The following is a 23,353-nucleotide window of genomic DNA, read 5'->3' as shown; positions in this document are numbered from 1 at the left end:
TCCACCCGCTCAAGTCCGTGCCGCTGTTCAATTCCATTTGCATCCGCTCCGGCAGACCACTTGGTGGAGTGAGTGAGGAGGAGGTTCAGGACATCACTTTACTGGTGACAGTTTGTGTCACAAGTTTAGGCTTGTGCTTTTCTAGCCGTTGTCACTCTATTCCACCACCTCTAACTCTTCCTCAGACGTGCTTCTATCTGTCCGGCACCTTTTAATCACATTTACCTCCAAATTCCTGGGTGGGGTGAAGGGGGTAAGGGGAGAGGAAAAGGACCACCTGTCCAGCTTGTCTTGTCTCAAAAGGGTAGACTAATCAAACTTAACTCACACTGCAAACAACCAGTTTTTAACAGCTTTTAACAGCCTTTCTCTTTCGATTTTCTCCCGTTTTGCTCCATTTTTAAGGGACTCAGGTAACCGCCCTCTCCCCTCTGCCTTCCTCCCTTGCCCTTCCCCGGGTCAGGGCAAACGTAGTACAGCTGAGGAGGAGCAGTTTTAGGGAACTCGTGGGCTTTCAGGTCGGCAGGCCACCAGCCCGCGGGCTTCGCGGCAGCTCGGTGGACGGCCGGCCTGCCCATCTCTCCCCAGCCCAGCGTCTTAACCTCCGCCGGCGGAGGAGTTCCAAAGCCGAGGACAGTGGGGCGGGAGCCGGAGACTCTGAAGCCCTGAGCAACTTCCCCGCCCTACAGCCCCACCCATTAGCACTCGGCCTCCCCCAGAGCCCACAAGAGACACCTTCGTCCCCGCCCCTCCACAGGTCACCTCCCTCCACGCCCCTTTCCCTTGGCCCCGGCAGCCGGCAGGCAGGGAAGTGTCGTAAAGCCAGGCCTAGGAAACTTTACCCGGGGTAACAGCCGAGGCGCTTTACGGCGACGGCGGCTGAGTGTGAACCTTGGCGGCGGTGGAGGCGGCCGCGGCGGCGAAGGCGGCGGCGGCGGCGGCGGCTGAGGAGGAAGAGGAGTGGCGGCAGTGGCGGCGGGGACCTGTGCGGGGTGAGCCGCGAGGAAGGGACAGGGAGGGGCCGCGGGTGACAGGGCCAGCGGATGGGTGCGGGCGGACGGGGACGGTGGCCGGCTGAACAGCTGAGCGGCGCTGAAGAGCGGGGGGGGGGCGCGGAATTGGGGGGCTGCTCCGTGAGGGACGGTTTCTGCCTTTGTTCCCCCCCCCCCCACCTTTACCGCCGCCCCCCCGCCCGCCGCCCCCTCTGCTGCGCGCTAGTCCGCCGGGTCTCATGGCCTCCCCTCTCGGTCTGTGTCGCCTCTAGGATGGCGGAGGTACCGCCTGGGCCTAGCAGCCTCCTCCCACCACCAGCACCTCCGGCCTCGGCGGCGGCCGAGCCCCGCTGTCCCTTCCCGGCGGGGGCCGCCCTCGCCTGCTGCAGCGAGGACGAGGAGGACGACGAGGAGCACGAAGGCGGCGGCGGCAGGAGCCCGGCGGGCGGCGAGGCGACGGCGGCGGCCAAGGGGCATCCGTGCCTCCGCTGCCCTCAGCCGCCGCAGGAGCAGCAGCAGCTCAACGGATTGATCAGCCCCGAACTGCGGCACCTCCGGGCGGCCGCCTCCCTCAAGAGCAAGGTTTTGAGCGTGGCCGACACGGCCACGACCACGGCCACCCCCGACGGGGGGCCCAGAGCGACTGCAACAAAAGGAGCTGGGGTACACTCGGGCGAGAGTCCCCCTCACTGCCTCCCCAGTAATGGAAGAACTGCGCTCCCCAGCCCGGCAGAGGCAGTGGCGGCGAGCGATCCTGCGGCGGCCCGCAATGGACTGGCGGAGGGCACGGAGCAGGAGGAGGAGGAGGAAGACGAGCAGGTGCGGCTGCTGTCTTCATCCCTGACCGCCGGCTGCAGTTTAAGAAGCCCCTCAGGCAGGGAGGTTGAGCCTGGGGAGGATCGGACGATACGTTATGTCCGATATGAATCCGAGCTACAAATGCCCGATATCATGAGACTGATCACCAAAGATCTGTCTGAACCCTACTCCATTTATACCTATAGATATTTTATCCACAACTGGCCACAGCTGTGCTTCTTGGTAAGTGGATGGAATGCAAAGAGGGTGAACCCAGCAGAGAGATCCAGGCCGTGCAGGGCAGGGAGTGTGAGGGCTGAGAGTGGCAGTGGATGTATACTCCTGCGTTTCGTAGTACGTTACATGATGTAAAGTGCGTGTGCACACTACTAGTTGTTTAATGAAAGTGTTCTGAAGGTAAGACGTCTTCATCTGGCTGAACTTGATAATGTAAATGCAACAAGCCTGTGTGATGCATGTTGGGGGTCTTGGATCCTGTTTATATTAGCTTATAATCATGTTTAACCGTCTTTAATTACCTTCCCTCGTCCTCAAAGCACTTTGCAATTATTTAATTTGAACATGGTTCTGTTCGGATACAGGCTTTATTAATCTCTCAATTGCAGCCGTAATCAGGGAAGAGTGTATGCATAAACATGTTTTGGTGAACATGATTGTCAGTAAACTTGCTGTGGCCACATTGGAGAATTAAATCTTACAAGCGTTTTCTGTAATTATGGAAATTGTTTCCTTTTACTTCAACAGGACAATTAACAGTTGTAGCCAGCCTGTTTTCTAGTGCTAGATTGTAGAAGGCGCTACTAACACTTTTGGTGGCTGAAAGACTCCTGAAACTTGAACAAAATGCCTTTTTGGAATGTAGGAAACTAAGTGTGAAATTGTTACTAATCTAATTTTTTTCTTTAAGAAAATGGTCATAGATATACCTAAATGCTAGTAGTAACACTGGCTTATGTGAAGTATAGTTGACAAATTTTTTTTTTACTTATGTGTAAACAAAAAAGATCTGGCTATGAAGTAAGCTGAATAGTTGTATTTTTTAAAAAATTTATGTAGTACTGGCAGTACCAGTAGTTTCTTCCCAGTAATATTGACCAGTTTTAGTCTGTATGAAACCTTCCACTTAAATATTAACTGAGGGTATATGCATTATGTTTGTGTCCTCACAAGCATTTTGTTTCCATTGACTTTCTCTGACGAAAAGCAACATGCTTTTAAGAAGTATTTTATGGTGTGTAAAGGGAGAAGCACTACTGTTGTTTACTGTTTTAGCATTGACTTAGTTGCACTTAGCAAATCCCTGCAAGACATTTTGACAGTGCTTTAGAAATCCATCTTTTTTATTCCATATGTTGATAATCTGAAAATATAGCTCCAGTATTGTAGGTAATGGTAGTTCTGCTATTTTCTATGTTCAGTCTACTAAACTTCAATGTAGTATGTTTATTTAAATTGTGGGAACTATCATATAGTCTACAAAACTGCTCTTCCAGGACTCTAACCACTCTATCAAAATAGGAGTTCTTAGCCATGCCTATGCCAGTGAACATGGGAAAGTGATTTTATAGCACTATTCTACATGTGATATTAAATGCCAATGTAATTGCTAAAAATTTATGATTGATTTAATTGTAAGTTTACCCACAAAAGCATAAAATTGAGTCACACCTTAAATTGAAATATGTATTTCAAATATGTATTTCATGTACAGAAAACAGTTGTATATATAGTATTTAGGCAGCGTTGGGTTCTGATACTACCTTGGCCTTTCTCAATTTGTCTGCCATTTTTAGACTCTGATAAACTTAGTAAATTTTAATTTTGATATTTCATAGACTCCTTCCAATTCATCAGCTAATTTGTACTTTAGCTCTTTAATAGCCAATTTACTTAACATTAAATTCTGAATATCTGGAAATTGAGATATGTACAGGTGGTTGACATCTAAGATTTACTAGTGCAAATACATATCTGGAGGTATTGAACATAAAATAGTAGTTAATCAGAAGCCATTTAGAATTGGGGCCTTTATGTTGGCCCCAGTTTTTGAATTTCCTATAAGAACTAACTTAAAACAAATATAAGTGTGTATATTTATTTTAAGTCATATCATGTTAGAACTGTAAAGGATCTTAAATATAACCTAGCTCAACTTCACCTTTTTTAATGGAAAAAAAAAATTAAGGACCAAAATGACTTAAAATGCTTAAATCTTCAGATAGTTAGGGGTGCCTGGCTGGCTCAGTCAGTGGAACGTGCCACTCTTGATCTCTCATGTTTGTGAATTCGAGCCCCAGGTTGGGTATAGAGATTACATAAAAACAAAATTTTTAAAAAAAGTAAATAAAGCTTCAAGTATTTAGTGGCTGAGAGGTAAAGCTAGAACTTTACCTGACTTCTCAATATGGAAATAAGCAAGAACCTGAAAAGTTACATATTCTTGACCTATTCAGTGAAGATCATTGTGTTACCAAGTTATGCCTCATCAAGGGACTCTTGTCCTTGCAAACATGAATAATCTGAAGAGATTGAAAACCTTCAAAATGTTTCTGATTTTCATATAACCTGTAATGGATCAAATGGAGTGTAGGAGGTTGAACCTTAGAAAACTGCCAATACTTGACCTTATCTGACTAACAAAAATGATGGTTTCTTATGATTCTTCCTAATAATTGTAAAAAGTGTGAAAGTAGAGTACCAGACAAATGGGACATTGTTAGTTACTCTAGTCTTAACTAATTTATCTCTACCTTTTTTGAGCTGTTGGTGCCTTTTTGAACATCTTAAGCTTACTACCAGTGATGTATTATAGTCTGTTTATTCTAAATTTAACTTCATGGCTTCCTCTGTTTTCTCATGTATAGCATTCTGGAATTTGGGAATTTCTATTTCACACAACTTACATTTTTCAAGTTTTATAGATTAACAAGCATTTGGCCTTGTAGAGTTCAGTCTTAATCTTGCCAGGAATTTTTCAGTTTCCATCCTTGAAAAAAGAACACATTTGATAGTAAGAGTTCCAAATATATGTGCAGAGCTTTTATTTAGAAAAACTGACAAGCAGTTTATCAATTACTTATTTTTTTTTTTAAGATTGCCTTTATTTATTTGTCAGAGAGTGTGTGCAAGCAAGGGGAGCAGCAGGCTTCCCACTGAGCAAGGAGCACAGATGTGGCACTGGATCCCAGGACCCTGAGAACATGACCTGAGCTGAAGGCAGATGCTTAACCGACTGATCCGCCCACTCGTTCCCCAGTTTAGTGATTCTTTTTTTTTTTTTTTTAAGGTTTTATTTATTTATTTGTCAGAGAGAGAGACAGCACAACAGGGGGAGCAACAGGCAGAGGGAGAGGCAAGCAGAGGGAGAAGCAGGCTCCCCACTGAGCAGGAAGTCCAATGCGGGACTGGATCCCAGAATCCTGGGATTATGACTTCATTCGAGGGCAGATGCTTAACCAACTGAGCCACCGAGGTGTCCCTAGTTTAGTGATTCTTTTAAGTGTATAACCACCAGTAATTTATCAGAAAAAAAATAGAACTTCCTTACTATCAATATCTTATTAGTAACAGGCATATTATATATTGGGCTTTTATCTTTTTTACGGATTTTCTACCTGATCTTTGTTCCTTCATACTCTTAATTAGGAATAAGTCAATCTAGTCTAAGTGTGAACTGGTATAATACTTGTTTTCCTCTTACTTCCTTGGTCAAAGGACAAAGATTTGTTTGAAATTCCTATCCAATTTCAAAGTATTGTCCAATGGTATTGTTTCTAGTGGTTCTGATTTTGAAGAAGCTTCTTTTGGATGGTTTACTAACTGACGTGTAGCTGTCCTACAGTTTTGTGTCATAGATTTATATAGGTTTCCATTTTCCTTAGCTTATCAGGTCAAAAAGCTTTTTAATGTACCATTTAATGTGTAAAACATGTCCACACATACACAGCCACATAAACATATATTTTAGGTGAGTTACTTTCAAATCAGAAAAATGCTGTTAAGAGTTGTTCAGCCAGCCAATTTTTGTGTATTTTTCAGGTCTTATTTCAGGAAGAAATTTTAGTTTTCAAAAGAATTTTGATAAAACCAGATTGATTTATTGTGAATGAAAATGGAAATAGAAATTTTAGAGGTTTATTGGATTGTGTGATAAAACAGGAATGAATTAGTGTGGATTGTTCAGTTTAATAGCCCTTCAAGAGAATTTTTCTGACCCAGTTCAGATTTGTGTGAAATGTATTAGAATTACCTTGCCTATAGGATTTTCCACAATTAAAAAAGGACTTTTTAATCATATTACAGAATGATGAACTGAAAAATGTCACATCCAAATTAAGTTTAAGTATAAACTGGTCTTTTCAATTTTTTAACCCAATTCCTGGTTTTTGTTGTTGAAATAGTTTCTTCTGAAAATTTAATGTTATTAAGAGATAATTTGAAGTTTTCCTGTTTTTTAATGAGTGCTCCTTATAGCAAACACATATTTCTAGCAAGCTGACATGTTATTAAATAATTGGAGCTATATCCCTGTTGATATTTACCAGAATACAGTATCACTAGAACTTTTCATGAGTGAAGGAACTTTTGAAAAACATTTTTAATGGTAACACTGGAAATCTTAATGAAAATGGGGGATGATTAGCATTTATTCAATATGTAACCTTTAACACTCTGGAAAGACATACATTTTTGTTAAAATAACTATAAAATTATATTAAAGCTTTTGCTTTAATATGAAGCTCTGATTTTAAGCTCTGGATATTCTCTGAGCTTTATGATAATGATACTGTCAGGAGTGTCCTAAAAATGAGACCATCGTATATCTAATTTTCATAGTCCTTCACTGAAAAAACACCTTGGACAGGATCCAAAGAATACCTTAAAAAAAGTCTTTTTTCTGAAAATCATTACCTTTTTTTTTTTCTGGTCAGAATCTAACTCTACTGTTCATGTATAGATATGTCTTATATTTTTCTTTCAGCAGAACTTTTTTAGAATTGAGATAAATTTACAGTACTTTGATATGCAAGTCTGCAATATTTTATCATTTCCTAAAGAATTTTCTTAAAAAAATTACTTTCACATATTTCCTCCTTCCCAAATCTTAAACATGTAGGTCTTTATTGCAAATAATTATAAGCACCTCTTATAAGGTACTTGAATATTTGCTTTGTGGGAATCTTGCTTCTTTTCCCCCTAGGGTTTGGTAAGAAGCATAAGCATACCCTAAACAATGTTGAACAATGTTGAATGATTTTAAAACTGGAACATTTGAAGGACTTCTGGAATTGAGATTTCTGAAACTTAAGTGATTGCTATTACTAGAATTCTTATCTCTCCTTCCTCAAAAGTGTGACCAATGGTTGGTTGCTGTTTCCCTGGGTAATTGTGCCGTACCTGATGGCAATGTATTCTTCATAACTGTTTGTTTATTTTTAAGGCCATGGTAGGGGAGGAATGTGTAGGTGCCATCGTTTGCAAGTTGGATATGCACAAAAAGATGTTCCGCAGAGGTTATATAGCCATGTTAGCCGTGGATTCCAAATACAGGAGAAATGGCATTGGTAAGGAAAATACTATGTCACTAAATGAATGCATAAGTTATTTTCATTTTTGTTTTTTAAAGCAAAAGATTTATATGTAAATATGTAGGAATGAGAAAGAAGGTAAGAGAAGGAAATTACGGTTGTTTTTATTTCAAAATATTTTAAAAATGTTCTTAAAATGAATTGTTTCTTTATTAATGTTTTGAGAAATTATCTTTCTGGCAAGTAACAGGTGATCAGTTTTTACCTTCAAACATTTCTTTTGATCATATTCAAAATTCTTCGTTTATACTGTATACTGCAGTTTTCAGTAGCATCATTGGGGCATGGATAACAGCCCTCTAGGAGCTGTCTATACCTGTGTTAAGTGGACCTCAAGGCAAAATTATGGAGAAATTGTTACCATTGTTTAGTATTAATGCTAGTACTAGTCCTCAAACATACTGGCAGTTCAGGGAGGACTGGGGGAAAGAATGCTTTCTTAGTATTCCCAATTCCATCTCTTTCTTGGGTCTGCTTTTCCTGGCATTTTCAGTTAATCTTACTCTTGTGATTTATAATGGTCATTAGAATCATTTGGGTGGTTGAAAGGCAAATGTGTAGGTCCCTCCTCCTGAGAATCTTGTTTGTCCTGTTAGAAGTAGGGCTGGAGCTTCCCCAGGTGACTGTGATGTAAGCCTGGTTAAGAGCCATTGTCCTAGTGTCTAGGACCCACTGGCTCTTTGTTCAGGATGGGGATCAAACACTTGTCTGACCATGTCAAATTCTGGGATCTAGTAAAGCTAAGTAAGTATTTGTGAAAGATTTAATGCCTATACCAGTATTTAATTACTAGTAGTTTTTTGTCACTTGTGGTTTTTTTTTTTTTAATACGAGTGTTACTGTCCAATTTAAGACTGTTTCACATTAATTTGAGATGTCAGTAAAAATCATTATGAATAGGTAGACTTAATACATTTGGTTTAACCAACCTTTCTTAACTTAGAGGTTAGATTTTACTACTAAGGCTTTTAATGGATTGGACTTGTTATATAAGCCAAGTTTGCATTTTTGGCACATTAAAAAGAGCTGATAAGGGCTCATGGCAAATGATAAGCAATTGTCTGGCTAGTTCTCAGGGCAGACCCTGGTGGCTTGAGGGCTGTTTGCTAGCCCATAGACATTTTGTTTGGCCCATGCAATGTGTTCTTCCTCATGTGCATGGTTGGGAAATTAAGAGATTCCTTACAGAATTTGGATTTCTTAAAATCAGAGTTGGCAGTTGTTTTCCCTCTTACGAGCCAAATGCATCTGACCCTAAACTAGGATGCATTTTGCGAGACATTTACAGAGAATACTGGCGTCATTTGGGAATGCTGGACTTCAGTAGCTCAGGCTCCCTATAGGGTTTGTAGGAATCAGCCAGTATTTTGGGCCCAGTCTGCATCCCAGCAGTTTCTGGTGTGATTTTTGGCAAAATTAGCTCAAGAGTTTTGTAGTAACTTCTGGCTAGTTCAAGGGTTTTCTGGGTTGCTCTGGCCATACTATATCTTGCCTTTTTCTTTTTCCCTTTTTCTCTTACTTTTAAACAGAACAGCACAAACTCCTTCTTTGAGCAAGTAATTACACCTAAGAAAAAAGGATACACACAGAGATAGGTCTTTTAAAAGGAAACTTACATTGCTATGTGTAGGTTCTCTTGGCCTCTCAGTTTAAATTTTTTTCTCACTTAAGATTGTGTGTATGTGCATTCAAGGTAGAAGTCAGCATTTGATATTTCTGTGCTTATGAATATGATAATTTAGGTATCTTTAAGAAACTAAATTTTCCTTCATTAATACTCATATCTATATTCTAGGTACTAACTTGGTTAAGAAAGCTATATATGCCATGGTTGAAGGAGACTGTGATGAGGTAAGTCTTTCTAAATGTTTAAAACCTTAAACTGGTATTCTACCAGTTTTTTTTTTTTTTTTAATAAATATCTCATAATAAATTTTACTGCAAATTCCATTGCAAACTATAATTATATAATTGTCGCTTATGGTAAAAATTATATTCCTTTTAAAACCACATGAATTTTGACCTAGAACAAATTTTAAGATGATAATGAGAGCTGAAATTTGCTCTTTGTCAAAATGTAAAGGTGAAATCTTAGACATTTTCAGTAAATAATTGATATTCAGAAGAATTGGTGTTCAGAGGATTTGTTATCAGTTAAAGTCATATAAGGTAGCTGTTATTACTAATTTTACTGCAATTTCCTTCCATACTAGCCTTAGTTTCTCTCTAAATAACATTTTTTTTTTAAACTGTGTGCCAACTGTCAGCTCATATGCAAGACATTCCATTCCATGTTTGAAAAAAATCTCTCAGCATTAAATAATGAGAAGGCTGAGGAGAAAAAAAGACAACCACTTTTTAAATGTAGACCTCTCTGTGCATTAGCCTAAGAGTGTCTTTTCTCTTTACCTTGTTTGTACAGCCTAACCACGGCTATAATTTCTTTGTTTCCTAGAGCACTGTGCTCTGCACATTGTGAGTGCTCCATAATTCATGGTAATGGTTGGGAATGTTAAGATTTACTGTCATAATGTGGAAGGAAATAAGTATAAACTAGAGAAGTATAAATGTTTTTAATATAGGCGTGGTGACTGAGAAGGAACAAGGTTATATTGTGCTAATAATTTTATGAACAGTACAGGTGACAATTATCTTTATTATTGGAGTGTAACCATGCCTTAGAGAGTTCTCAAAATAGTTGAAATTAGGTTTTTTTCCTCAAAAGACTACAACTTGTTTTGATTACTTTTTTTTAAAGGTTTTTTTTTTTTTTTTTTTCCCCCTGTACAAAATGTATACAGTCATTAAGTATGATGTGTGATTTGGGGGTACAGAGTTCCTTCATTCACTGTCCTCACGCTCTGCAGCTCTTCATTCTTCTTTCCACTTACAGCTACTGTTCATCAGATCATGTATCCTCCTATTTTGAAGTACACATCTAAGCTGAGTAATACTTTTTCTTTACACAAATGAAGCCATAATTATTATTCTGCAATTTTTTTTTTAATTTAACAATATGTCACAAACATGTTTCCATGTTGGAATACAGAGCTTTACCATATAGTAGTCTCACGTTTCTTGTTCACATTAGTTCGTATTCTGACAGATCACACTAAATGGTGGTTTTATGAGAAGGCCTTCAGGCATGTTGGGCAGCATAGAAGAAATCATCCTGGCATTTCAAGATATTCAACGTTATTTCAGATGAGATAATTCACACATAGTGAAGGAGCTTATATTGTTCACAACTTTTAATATAATGTCACAAAGTAAAAGATGCAGTGACACTGATCATTTAAATGGCTGGTAACTAAAATTTGCAGAAGAGGATTGGATTGTATATGTTGATGGGTGTAAGTCTCTATGTTTGGACCATAGCCAACTAGCCAACTAACACTGGTTAGTTCATCAGGAGAAGTCAAGCTTCCTAAAAGTTGCTGAACTGTTTGGAGAAATCTTTGGGTTGATAAGACCATTTTTTAATCCTCTACTGCTACTGAAAAGAGTGGTTTCCAGTGAAGAGGGGGGTGTACAAGGGCGTATTGTGTTCCGTAATGGTGTTATACCTTCTGTGAGTTAGCCTAGTCACTACCTGTGAGACAGGGTAGTGTGCTTTAGCTTAACTGAACAAATGTTTAAATAATATTGGTTTTCCTTTGAAAGTTCTGGGGATTGATAGAGAGATTTGACTTCTATCATTTTAGTCTCAAAGTTAGATCCTAAATTAGTGACACATTTTATGGTAGAAATACTCTTTTCATTGTGGGCCTAAAAATCTAATTCTGATTTACTTTACTTTTGAAGAAAAGAATTTTAACTAATCTTAGTCTGAAATGATAGTTCCATAAGCTTATTTGTTTTGTATGATGTTTTTGCAGTTTGAATAACTCTGCCTCCGAATTAGAGAACTCTGCTGTGTTTAAAAAAATTTTCTGTGTCCCACATTGTTCAGATAAGTTTTTCTCTATGAAGGGATTAGAACCTTTGTTTACTCTTTATAAGGCTTTCCTTCTCCCTTTCCTTGTGTTTTAGACTATATAAGGCACAATTCTATCCCTTTTTCCCTTCTAATTTTTGATAGCTAATTGTTGTCTTTGTTGGTTCCATTTCCTTTTATTATCATTTCATTCCATTTTGGTTTGGTTTCTTCCCCCTCGACCCCAGTGTAACTATTTTCTCACTGATGTATTTGCTAGACCTAGTAGCTTCTTGATTCTCCTCTTTTTATTAAACTACTTCTCTGTCTTTAAGATCCAAAATAAATATCCATAACTTTTTAAAGTTTTCCTTAATCCTTCTGGACAGAATCATTTGTGTGGCTTCTGTTTTTGAAAAATTTACTTTGCTGTTCAGTCTGTGCCTTAGCTGCTAAGGAGAGCAGAGATTCCTCTTCCTGTTTACTGCTGTGTTCTTAGTACTTAGTGTGGCATTTATGATAGAGTACAATGGTTCTTAAGTATTTGTTGATTGATTAAGTCAGTGCTTGCAACATTATATCTGTACCTCTTTTTTTAATGCACTTTTGAATTTTGAATTATTACCTTGTCTTTGCTTCAGAACTTTCTGTAAGCTTTCTAGGAATGGCAGTCATCTTACTTATTTTGTACATAGTAAGATTTAAAAAAAAAAAAACAAAAACTCTCCTCAGAGTTTATCAGTTGTTAAAATACCTTTTGGTAAAAACAAAATCATGTGTAAAAACAGTCTTGTATATAATTCATTGTTCTGAGGAAAACTGAAATTTTAATTTCTAAGAATGTAGTAACCAATTATAAAGTAACCGACATATGATTTTACTTTTATTAAATTAAGTCAACCTTCTTTTCCCTTAAAGTGTTAAGAAATTTCAGCAAATAATTGGAAAGAGATTTGAGGAGGGATTTAAATTACATTTTCTACCACTTAGATTGTACTGCTATTTTTTTTTTTTTTTTTAATTCTTAGAGACATTTTAAATTTTCTGCACCTGTAGAGAGTTACATTTGGAAATCTCTCTGAAGCCTTACCATGCACATCCAGTCAGTTTTTCCTTCCTGTTCTGTTTGTAGAATTTGAGACCTTGAGTCATGTTTTATTGTTCTTGGTAGCTCTTTTCATTTTTATGATAAATTCACAACATATTAAACCAAAATGAGTAATCACAGAGTTGAAATGTAGATGATGTTTTTGTTTGAATAATAATGAAATACTCTCTGGATCTACTATTTATCTTCATTTTGCCTTACTATGACTTTCCTAACTTTTTATGTCAGAATTAGACATGTTAAACAGCATAACTAATATCTTTTTCATTTTCTGTATATATGAGCTGTCTGTAAAGTTACAACATCAAAAGAAGAAACAAGTGGATTTGTTGCTTCATGAATGAGAAATGCATTACCCTTATTGCTGACCTGGCTTTAACTTGGTTACTTGGCAGCTCTGGTTGCCAAACATGTAGTGGCTTCTAGAACAAGCATCTTGGGTTTGTGTCTTACAGTAGAGGAAATAGTAAGAAAATACAAACAGCATGAAAAAGTGTTCTGGAATGTAGGATTGCTGGATCATATAGTAGTTCTATTTTTAATTTTTTAAGGAACCTCCATAACTATTTCAGTGATAGCTGTACCAGTTTACATTCCTACCAACAGTGGCCTAATTTCTTATAACCAATAATAAATCTGTTACATATTAATAAAATACATGTAATATCTTGATATGTGCAAATACATCTCATATTTTTATGATTTTTTTTGTATTGTAAAAAGATGACTTTTAAGCCTTTTATGTTTAACAGTTACATGTTGAATGTTTTAGTTTCACTGGAAACATTTTGGCTATCAGACAGAGGCTGCTTGGTAAAGAACAGAATGAAATGGAGATCTTTAAGCTGTAAGAACTTTTGGTTGAATAGTTTGTCCTAATTAAAGAACTACTTATGAGAGTCCTGGGTTATAGTTTCTTTGTGCCATATGATCGTAATTCTGATCTTAAAGGAATGTTATGAAAAGCAATAGCTATCGGCTGCCTGGGTGGCTTAGTTGTTAAGTGTCCGCCTTTGGCTCAGGTCATGATCCCAGGGTCCTGGGATCGAGGCCCACATCGGGCTCCCTGCTCAGTGGGAAGCCTGCTTCTCCCTCTCTCATTCCCCCTGCTTATGTTCCCTCTCTCTTTGTGTCTCTCTCTGTCAAATAAATAAAATCTTAAAAAAAAAAAAAAAGCAATGGTAGTATTCAGTAGTATTGATGGAAGGTCTGTGAGGTGCCAGACCATAGGCTAGTGCTTAGGTTCTAGCAGTGAACAGCTTGCCCTCCCTCCAGCAGTTCCAGCCTACGATATTAAAAAAAGTCTTTCTAAACTGTAATAGTTTGGCTTATCCTGACAATGGTTTGTTGCTAAGAGAGTCCGTGGAACTTCACAGTAATCCTTTTTCTGTTAAGTAGAATTCTACTTTGGCAAATTTCTTTGGGACCAAAGTAGCCTCATTATCCTTTGGCTTCCTATGTAATACTCCCATGATGTGGACTGAAAGAGTAGTTTTATACTGAGTTCACTATAAGCCCGGATTCTCTTTTAATGTGTTTATAAGAATTTGAGTGATTAAGTATTAAAAAGTAGTTACTTTTTTTTGACATTTTGTTTTGTCAGATGATCTCTTTGTTTAGAGAATGTGAGTACTGAGAGAATCTTTTCATTTAAACTAAGGTTAGCCCTTTGTGTAATTCCATTTCTGTGTAATTAGGCTGTATTTCACTAATCTGTTAGCATGCCAACAAACATGAATACAGCTCTTTACCACACCTTATGTGTGTATTTATGTAGCCATAATAAGCTTCAGATGTGTCTTGACTATTTTCAGTTGCCAAATATTAACATAGACTTAGATTCGCTTCATTGTATCTTAAGTAGGTTAGATCTCCCATTTGCTGCCTTGTTTTACTCTGGGAAACAATCAGCGGGGGAGGCACAGAAGAGTGGGTACTATTAAGTTTTAGTTCAGATTTGCAGTCTGGTCTGTTTTTGCAGTACTGGTGGCCTTGAGTTTCATTCTTTTGTAGATTGGAGAAAATCATATCTGTTTCATAGGGCTATTCTGAAAATAATGTAATGACAAATGCATGTAAAATGACATAATACATGTAAAATCCCTTACAAAGCATTTAGTAAGCCTTCAATAAATAATAACTTAAAAAAACTTTCACTCCCTTTTCTGTGAAATCACGTTCCAAGTTTTGTGTTGTTGTACCTTTATTGCTTCACATGATAATTGTTTTTTTTTTTTTTTTTAAGATTTTATTTATTTATTTGACAGAAATCACAAGTAGATGGAGAGGCAGGCAGAGAAAGAGAGGGAAGCAGGCCCCCTGCTTAGCAGAGAGCCCGATGCGGGACTCGATCCCAGGACCCCAAGATCATGACCTGAGCCAAAGGCAGCGGCTTAACGCACTGAGCCACCCAGGCACCCCGCATGATAATTGTTTTGACACATTTTAGCTCTAATTAGGTGGTGGCCTAAAACAGAATTCTAGGAGTTACCCAAGAGAATTGTTCAAAATTAAAAACCTGTATTTATCAGATTGTAGTGATCTTTCGTACTAGAAGATGACATACATTACTAAAAAATAAATTCCATATTTTTAAGAGCTGGGAAAAATTGTTGACTTTTCTTCTTCTTGTTCTTGTTCTTCTTCTTCTTCTTCTTTTTTTTTTTTTAAAGATTTTGTTTATTTATTTGACAGATCACAACTAGGCAGAGAGGCAGGCAGAGAGAGAAAGGGAAGCAGGCTCCCACTGAGCAGAGAGCCCCATGCGGGGCTGGATCCCAAGACCCTGAGATCATGACCTGAGCCAAAGGCAGACGCTTAACACACTGAGCCACCCAGGCGCCCCTGTTGACTTTCACTTTTTTTTTTTTTTAATTTGATTTGATTTTGTTTCAGTGTTCCAAAATGCATTGTTTATGCACCTCACCCAGTGTTCCATGCAATACGTGCCCTCCATAATACCCACCACCAGGCTCACCCAACCCTCTGCCCTTCTCCCCTCCAAAACCCTCAGTTTGTTTTTCAGAGTCCACAGCCCCTCATGGTTTGTCTCCCCAATCCGATTTCCTCCAACTCACTTCTCTCCTCTCTCCCAATGTCCTCTGTTATTCTTTATGCTCCACAAGTTAAGCGAAACCATATGATAATTGACTCTCTCTGCTTGACTTATTTCACTCAGCATAATCTCTTCCCGTCTCATTTATGTTGATAAAAAAGTTGGGTATTCATCCTTTCTGATGGAGGCATAATATTACATTGTATATATGAACCAGATCTTTATCTATTCATCTGTTGAAGGGTATCTTGGTTCTTTCCAGAGTTTGGCGATTGTGGCCACTGCTGCTATGAACATTGGGGTACATATGGCCCTTCATTTCACTACATCTGTATCTTTGGGGTAAATACCCAGTAGTGCAATTGCCAGGTCATAGGGTAGCTCTATTTTTAATTTCTTAAGGAATCTCCACACTGTTCCAAAGTGGCTGCCCCAACTTGCATTCCCACCAACAGTGTAAGAAGGTTCCCCTTTCCCCACATCCTCTCCAGCAAATCTTGTTTACTGTCTTGTTAATTTTGGTCATTCTAATTGGTGTAAGGTGGTATCTCAATGTGGTTTTGATTTTAATCTCTGATGGCTAATGATGATGAACATTTTTTCATGTGTCTGTTAGCCATTTGTTTGTCTTCTTTGGGGAAGTGTCTGTTCATGTCTTCTGCCCATTTTTTGACATGATAATATGTTTTGTGTGTGTTAAGTTTGAGGAGTTCTTTATAGATCTTGGATATCAGCCCTTTGTAGTGTCATTTGCCAATATCTTCTCCCATTCTGTGGGTTGCCTCTTTGTTTTTTTGACCGTTTCCTTTGCTGTGGAGAAACTTTTGATTTTGATGAAGTCCCAAAAGTTCATTTTTGGTTTTGTTTCCTTTGCCTTTGGAGACATGTCTTGAAAGAAGTTGCTGTGGCTAATGTCGAAGAGGTTACTGCCTATGTTCTCCTCTAGGATTTTGATAGATTCCTGCTTTATGTTGAGATGTTTCATCCATTTTGAGTTTTTCTTTGTGTATGGTTTAAGAGAATGGTCAAGTTTCATTTGTTTATACATTGCTGTCCAATTTTCCCAGCACCATTTATTAAAGAGACTTTTTTCAAAACACTGTATATTTTTTCCTGTTTTGTCAAAGATTATTTGACCATAGAGTTGTGGGTCCATATCTGGGCTCTGTTCTCTGTTCCACTGGTCTATGTGTCTGCTTTTATGCCAGTACTATGCTGTCTTGGTGATCACAGCTTTGTAGTAAAGCTTGAAATTAGGCAATGTCATGCCCCCAGTTTTGTTTTTCCTTTTCAACATTTCCTTAGCAATTCGGGGTCCCTTCTGGTTCCACACAAATTTTAGGATTTTCAAAGAGCTCTTTGAAAAATGCCAGTGGAATTTTGATTGGGATGGCATTGAAAATATAGATTGCTTTAGGCAGTATAGACATTTTAACAATGTTTACTCTTCCAATTCCATGAGCATGGAATGCTCTTCCATCTTTTTGCATCTTCTTCAATTTCTTCAGGGAGTGTTCTTTAGTTCCCCAAGTATAGATCCTTTACCTCTTTGGTTAGTTTTATTCCCAGGTATCTTACGATTCTTGGTGCTATAGTCAATTGAATCGATTCTCTAATTTCCCTTTCTATATTTTCATTGTTAGTGTATAAGAAAGCAACTGATTTTTGTACATTGATTTTGTATCCTGCCACGTTACTGAATTGCTGTATGAGTTCTGGTAGTTTGGGGGGACTTTTATTCTTAAACCAATTTATTTGTTGTACAACATTTATTTAAGTGTTCCTTAGTAATATTTTCTCTTGCTCCTGATTTATTCATTACTTGTTTTTAGACCTCTTAAAAGTTCGTATTTAGCAAGTGATTTACTTTAATGAGTAAATTATATAGGCAGTTGCTTTAATATGATGTTTTTTCTTTCAGTACTTTGGTCATTTAAAAGTTTGATAAAACTTTCATTTGTCTAATGTTTATGTAATATATGTAATATAATGAAAGGTATGTAGGATGTATATAATTTATAAACATTTAAGAGCCTTCTCTGTGTTAGCCAGTATGTTAGGTACATAGGAAACGGCTGTGAAGGAGGTACACATGATCCCTGCCCTTCTTAGGCTCATCACCTAGGAGAGCTGTCACACTCATTAAATGTTGGATGAGAATGTAGTTGGATAAGGAATGGTGCAGAGTGCTGTTAGGGTAATACAAAAGAAGACTTCGCCCAGTCTGGAAGGGACAAACTAACAACAAAAGCGAGGAGGACAGGAAGAGCATCCTTCCAGACAGGAAAACAACTTGTGTGAAAGGTTTAAGGTGGGAAAGATCACGGTGGGTTCCAGAAACTGAAAGTTCAGTGTTGATCATGGAGAGCTGAAAGAGCACAGGCAGGGGGCTGGAGGGACCTAAAGTGAAGTTGGTAGGGTAAGTAAAGGCCATTATTTTGATGGGCCTTTTAGGTTTCTTTATATTGCTTTTAGATTGTGGACTTTATCTTGAGGACAAAAAGGAGTCAACAAATGGTTTTAAGCAGGGAGTTAACAAGAGTATGGAAGACTTTTGAGTTAGACGGATCTTAGAATTTCAGTGTTCTGGGAGCTTGGAGAGAAAGAAAGGGGTTGAGAGCTTTAAGAGAGAAAATTGCAATACTTGTGCTTGGATGTTTGTAGCAGGGCATAGAGAGGGAAAAAATTATTTCAACAATGACTCTTGGTTTCAGGTTTGAGGCATTGTTAGGATGGAGATCTTGTTACTAAGATACAGAATTGTGGAGGAGGAGTTGATCATGAGTTCACTATTGCAGAGGATGAGTTGAGGTATATTCTTTTCCCTATTATTTTATATCCATTTGAAATCTTGTCAAATGTTTTGATAGCTTGAGATAGAATAGAAAGTCTCATAGGCTTCACTTGGGCCTTTCTTTAATTATACTTTGCTCTTTTTTGTCCCACTTCAAATACCTTAGGGTTTGTAGTAGTAGTTATAGTAGTAGCTGTAGCTCACTGTTTGGTAATTCTCAATGAGGTAGGTTGAGAAGCAATAGAAAGGCAAATAGAGCTGTGCATCTAAAAGGTAGGAGGATGGGATAGAGGATATATTGGTAGAGGAAGGTAAAAAGAAAAAAAGGAAATCAGAATATCAAAAAATGTCACTTATTCATTGTCAGGGCCATTCTAAAAAAGACTCAGAAGTTAATACTTTATGTGTTCTTCTGTTAAGTGTTAGTGTCCATAATATGTCGTCATTTATTTGCAGACTGTAGTCTCCCAACTAGCAGCATCAGCATCAAGTAGCAGTTTTTTAAATACAGATTCTTGGGCTCCACCCCAAATATACTCAGGGGTGTCAGCAATCTATTTTAACAAACCCTCCTGTTAACTAATTTTGGGGTACCTTTGGTCTAAACAGAGAGGCAGATAATAAATATTTTAGACATTGCAGACTATAGATCTCTGGTGCAGCTGTTAGGCTCTGCTTCTTGTATTGAGAGAGCAGTCCTAGATAGCACGTAAACAAATGGGCATTGGTTGTGTTCCAATAAAACTTTATTTTCACATTTGGCCCAAGGGCTATAATTTGCAAATTTGGTGTAGACTCTAGATAATATGATAGTTGTTACCAGGATAAATGATGACAAATTAATGAAAATATAGGCGTTGGAGGTCAATTCAAATAGTTTCAAGTACTGGTCCTTTTTCTTCCAAGTTTTTATTGTTGATTTTTTTTTTTCTTCATCTTTTTGTCATGCTGTTTTTTTCCACAGGGAAATAATTCATCTTTGTTTAGTACAGAACATATATTCTCATTGCTAAAACTTCCAAACATCACAAAAATGAATAGAACAGGAAATGTTCACATTCCTACCTCTCCTTGCCCCAAGAGAAAATTGCTATCACAGTTTCAGTGACTATTTTTCTGGGGTTTTTTTTCTTTAACATTTGTTTCACCATCAATTTAAAACCGATACAGTATGTTTTTCTTAAATACTTAAAAATGTTGGGGCGCCTGGGTGGCTCAGTGGGTTAAGCCTCTGCCTTCGGCCCAGGTCATGATCTCAGGGTCCTGGGATCGAGCCCTGCATTGGGCTTTCTGCTCGGCAAGGGAGCCTGCTTTTCCCTCTCTCTCTGCTTGCCTCTCTGCCTACTTGTGATCTCTCTCTGTCAAATAAATAAATAAAATCTTTAAAAAAAAAAATCTTAAAAAAAATACTTAAGATGTTTACTTTATATGTGATTTGTCACATTATGAAATTATAAAATTAATTTCAAATATATAAAATTGCAACTCAGTTTCCTCTTTTTTTTTTTTGCAGGTTGTTTTGGAAACAGAAATAACAAATAAGTCTGCTTTGAAACTTTATGAAAATCTTGGTTTTGTTCGAGATAAGAGGCTGTTCAGATACTATTTAAATGGAGTTGATGCACTGCGACTTAAATTGTGGCTGCGTTGAGAAACTGACATCAAGGAACAACTTTCCAACCACACAGAATCGACCTTTGCATGCAATGCAATTTGTACAGAATTGCTTTGCAGGTGGATTTAGTAATTTCCATGCAGCTCTTATCTGTCAGTGTCTCATTGAGTGTCGCACAATATTTGTTGCACTTTGGCATGGCGCATTTGTTCTGAATTAAAAGAGATTGTTTTAAACTTAAAGAGTTCTTTTGGTACCAGCAAGATGTGCCAGTTGATAGCCAAGATTTGTTTGTTTATTTGCAAAGTCTGCTGACAATGTCATTTACACAGTGATCATTTTGTCACAGAACCAGTAAGTGGAACATGATTTTTGTTCCTTAAAAAAGCCAATGTAAGATTGTAAAAATCTAAGTATACTAACATTTCACATGAAACCTGCCATAGTTTTCTGAAGGGGGTGGGGGAAAAGCTTCAATTTTAGGTTTTATTTTTTCAATATTAAATTTTCCATTCTTGAATATTGGTACCTCAGTGATTAGTGAATGAAAAAAATGTTATGTAGGGTTGGGTGTGTCTTACAATGAGTAAAGGTAACAATTAAATTGCGTCTGCCAGTGCCTGTGTAGATAAGTATATTTGTCTTCATCTCTAGTTTTTGAATGCATGCTATCTTTTCCTTTTCTTTAAGGCCTTTGCAAGCAAACTTTTGTTTTTATTTAAATTCTAAATTTGATAATAAATTATTTCAGATTTTTATAATTTGGATACTTTTTTCCAGGTGAGTGACAGAATGGTTTACTGTAAAGTCCCTTTTTTCCTTACAGTAAGAAGTTGAATCTACTTGGAAAATCTTTGAGAAATGACTCAAAAGGGATGAGAAAAGTTGATGGAGCCGGGAATTGCTGGGTTTTTGGATGCACTTTTTTTTTTTTTTTTGAGAGTGAGGGAATTTTTGGAAAAGAATAGAAAATTAATGTAAATTGGTATGATTTTATTTAATCAAAATTATCGCTAAGCTGTGAAGAACAGCTTTTACAAAGCAGTTGGAACTTTTTTTCCCACTTGATTTGGATTTCACATTGCTTCTGTTTCTTAATATGCTTAACTTTGGTTCTTGGTCTTGGAAATAAATTTCAAGGTGCATTGTATCCATTTTAAACCGATTTTCTTTTCTTTTCACTTATTTGAGCAAATTCTTGGGGAAGCTTTGCTTAGTTCTCAGAAAACCAAAAGGGAAAATTGTAAAAAAAAATTTTTGGAATGAGTCCTATGGGTTTTCGTTAATAGTTATCACCATGTTCATTTACATTGTATTTTGGCCGATCTGTTCAGTGTAACAAATTTTGAAGTTAATTGCTTTCAGTTGAGTCAGGAAATATGTGATGGATAATTTAACTGGAAAACCTAGGTACCCATTTAAAAAAAAAAAAAGATGGATGCTCTGTGAAAAATGTTTTGTAGGATTCTGTGTTGTTGTTTCTTCAATTTGGATATGCTTTACTTCTGCTCTAGGATTTGGTTTGAATTTTATTTTATGGCTATAATTACTGTATTTTTTAAAAACCCTACCTCCATTAACAGTTGGTAAAAGCCCCCTTTCAGGAAAGTTTGTTGCCTTTTTTATTTTTATTTTTTTTTAAAGGAAAGCTGCTCCTTGCTCAGTGTAGTGTCTTGAAAGTGAACATGGTATTAAATACTTTCAAAATAGTGGTACACTGATTTGGTAAAAATAAAATCTTCCTGCTGGTGGGATCATTTATCCTTCTTTTTAAAGACAAATATTTCTTTCCATTTTATGTTGCTCTTGAAAGTTTAATGGGCAGAGTACTGATTACATTTAAAATGTGATGATCACACAATACACAGCTTTCCAGCTGACGATTTTGAGTATGTCTTTGCTCAAATGTCATTTGAGCTCTAGCCTTTAGAGTAATGCCAGTCATAGTGATGCTTCTGTTATTTTTAATATGGAGGGAACTGAGCTAAAAGAGTTATCAAATTTTATCTCACCACTTTATGTTTTACGTGGTGATTCATGAGTAATGATAGTTGATGAACATACAGTTGCTTGACTCACTAATGGGGACAGTTCTAAAATAGATACATGCTAGATTTTCATTTCAGCCATTGTGTCTTTGGCACATTGTCAGTGAAACCATCTCTGCTGACCTTTTCCCCTAGAATTGACCATGTTTTGCTGCACTGCCTGGGTGTTTGTAAACATGACCTTAACATGTGGCTAAAAAGTCAGATCGTTGCTGTATTACTCAGTTGGTGTATGTTGAATATAAATGTCTTCCTTATGTCTTTCTTTGGTTATGCAAAAATGGTTTACTTAAGTGGACTAAAATTTTAATGTCTAGCATGATAACCCAGCATCAAAACTAAGTCTCCGTTCCAGTTGCAGTAGCATCATACATTGATTTACTTCTTGGTAGTGGGCTTTCATTTTTCTTATATAATCTTAAAACAATCCCATTTAAAATCGATAGCGTGAGTTCACTTGGCTAAAGCTGAGCAAAATTGGTGCAACTTTCTTTTAACGGGGTGCTGCCTCTTTAAGACTGACTGTACTATCCACTGACACTGGTTTGGCAGTTGGTACTGCTGAACATTTTTATACATGCTACCATGAAGCTATATATGTTAGTATTGAAGAAGCTAACGGGTATACTATACTATCATTTTTGATGTGTGGGCTGATTGTAATTTCCCTTATATTAGGATGAAATTACTCGAGAAGTCCACAGATCAGAAACCAGACAGTAGTTTTTGAAGTTGAAGCCAGCAAAATTTAAAAAAAGAAAAAATTACTATTGAAAAATTGGTTTTAATATTTTCTGCCTCTTCCCCAAATTACCCTCCCTACTTGCTCGACAAATCTATGTAAAGAAGTTTGTTTGTCACATGTTTTAATTTTACCTTGCCCTGTGTTATGGTATTGGCTGACATGTATAAGACTGGATGTGTATATTTATTATGGTGTCTAAAAATCATGAAGTTCATCACTTTCCAGGAGCATAGATAAAAGCAAATTGGTAGTGCATCAGAGTTACTTTTTAGTGCACCATGACATCACTAAAATGAGTGCTATAATGTTACAGGGCTTTCAGGTTTGTAAAAACATAACCATAAATTATATTGACGTCAGATATGAGTTGAGTATCTATAAAATATCACGTGTATCTCAAAATATTGGACTGCTGTTTGATGACTGGATATTGCTGCATAATTTTCTTCTATTGTCCCATATCCTTTTGGAGAGAGAGATTTAATGGGATTTGAAATGTGCAAGCTGTCTAAATAAGATGCAGTCAAATAAAGTTGGTTAAGTTGTGTTTGCATTTTTCTTTTAGATACAGCTGTGTGCATTTTATGATTGAGTTGTTCTGCTTTTACCTACTAAGAAAAAAAAACCCAACCAATCCATTCAGTTCCCCACTTCCTGCCTCCGATCCAAGAAC

General features: G+C 37.5%; 2 protein-coding genes across 4 annotated transcripts in view; one reads left to right on the top strand and one right to left on the bottom strand.

The window, feature by feature from the left end:
• Window positions 1-23,353, bottom strand: part of TIMM9 (translocase of inner mitochondrial membrane 9) — a 906,959-nt gene that overhangs the window by 76,719 nt on the left and 806,887 nt on the right. The gene's annotated exons all lie outside the window — the stretch shown is intronic.
• NAA30 (N-alpha-acetyltransferase 30, NatC catalytic subunit) lies at window positions 772-23,244 on the top strand. The gene is made up of 5 exons (XM_082735093.1): window positions 772-992; window positions 1,265-2,033; window positions 7,252-7,375; window positions 9,195-9,250; window positions 19,786-23,244. The coding sequence occupies exons 2-5, from the start codon at window positions 1,266-1,268 to the stop codon at window positions 19,921-19,923; spliced, it is 1,086 nt and encodes a 361-aa protein (XP_082591219.1). The 5' UTR covers window positions 772-992; window position 1,265; the 3' UTR covers window positions 19,924-23,244.

Source organism: Mustela nivalis (assembly GCF_964662115.1).
Source record: "Mustela nivalis genome assembly, chromosome: 6".
In the NCBI taxonomy this organism is placed as follows: Eukaryota; Metazoa; Chordata; class Mammalia; order Carnivora; family Mustelidae; genus Mustela; species Mustela nivalis.
This window is presented reverse-complemented; position numbering and strand designations above follow the sequence as displayed.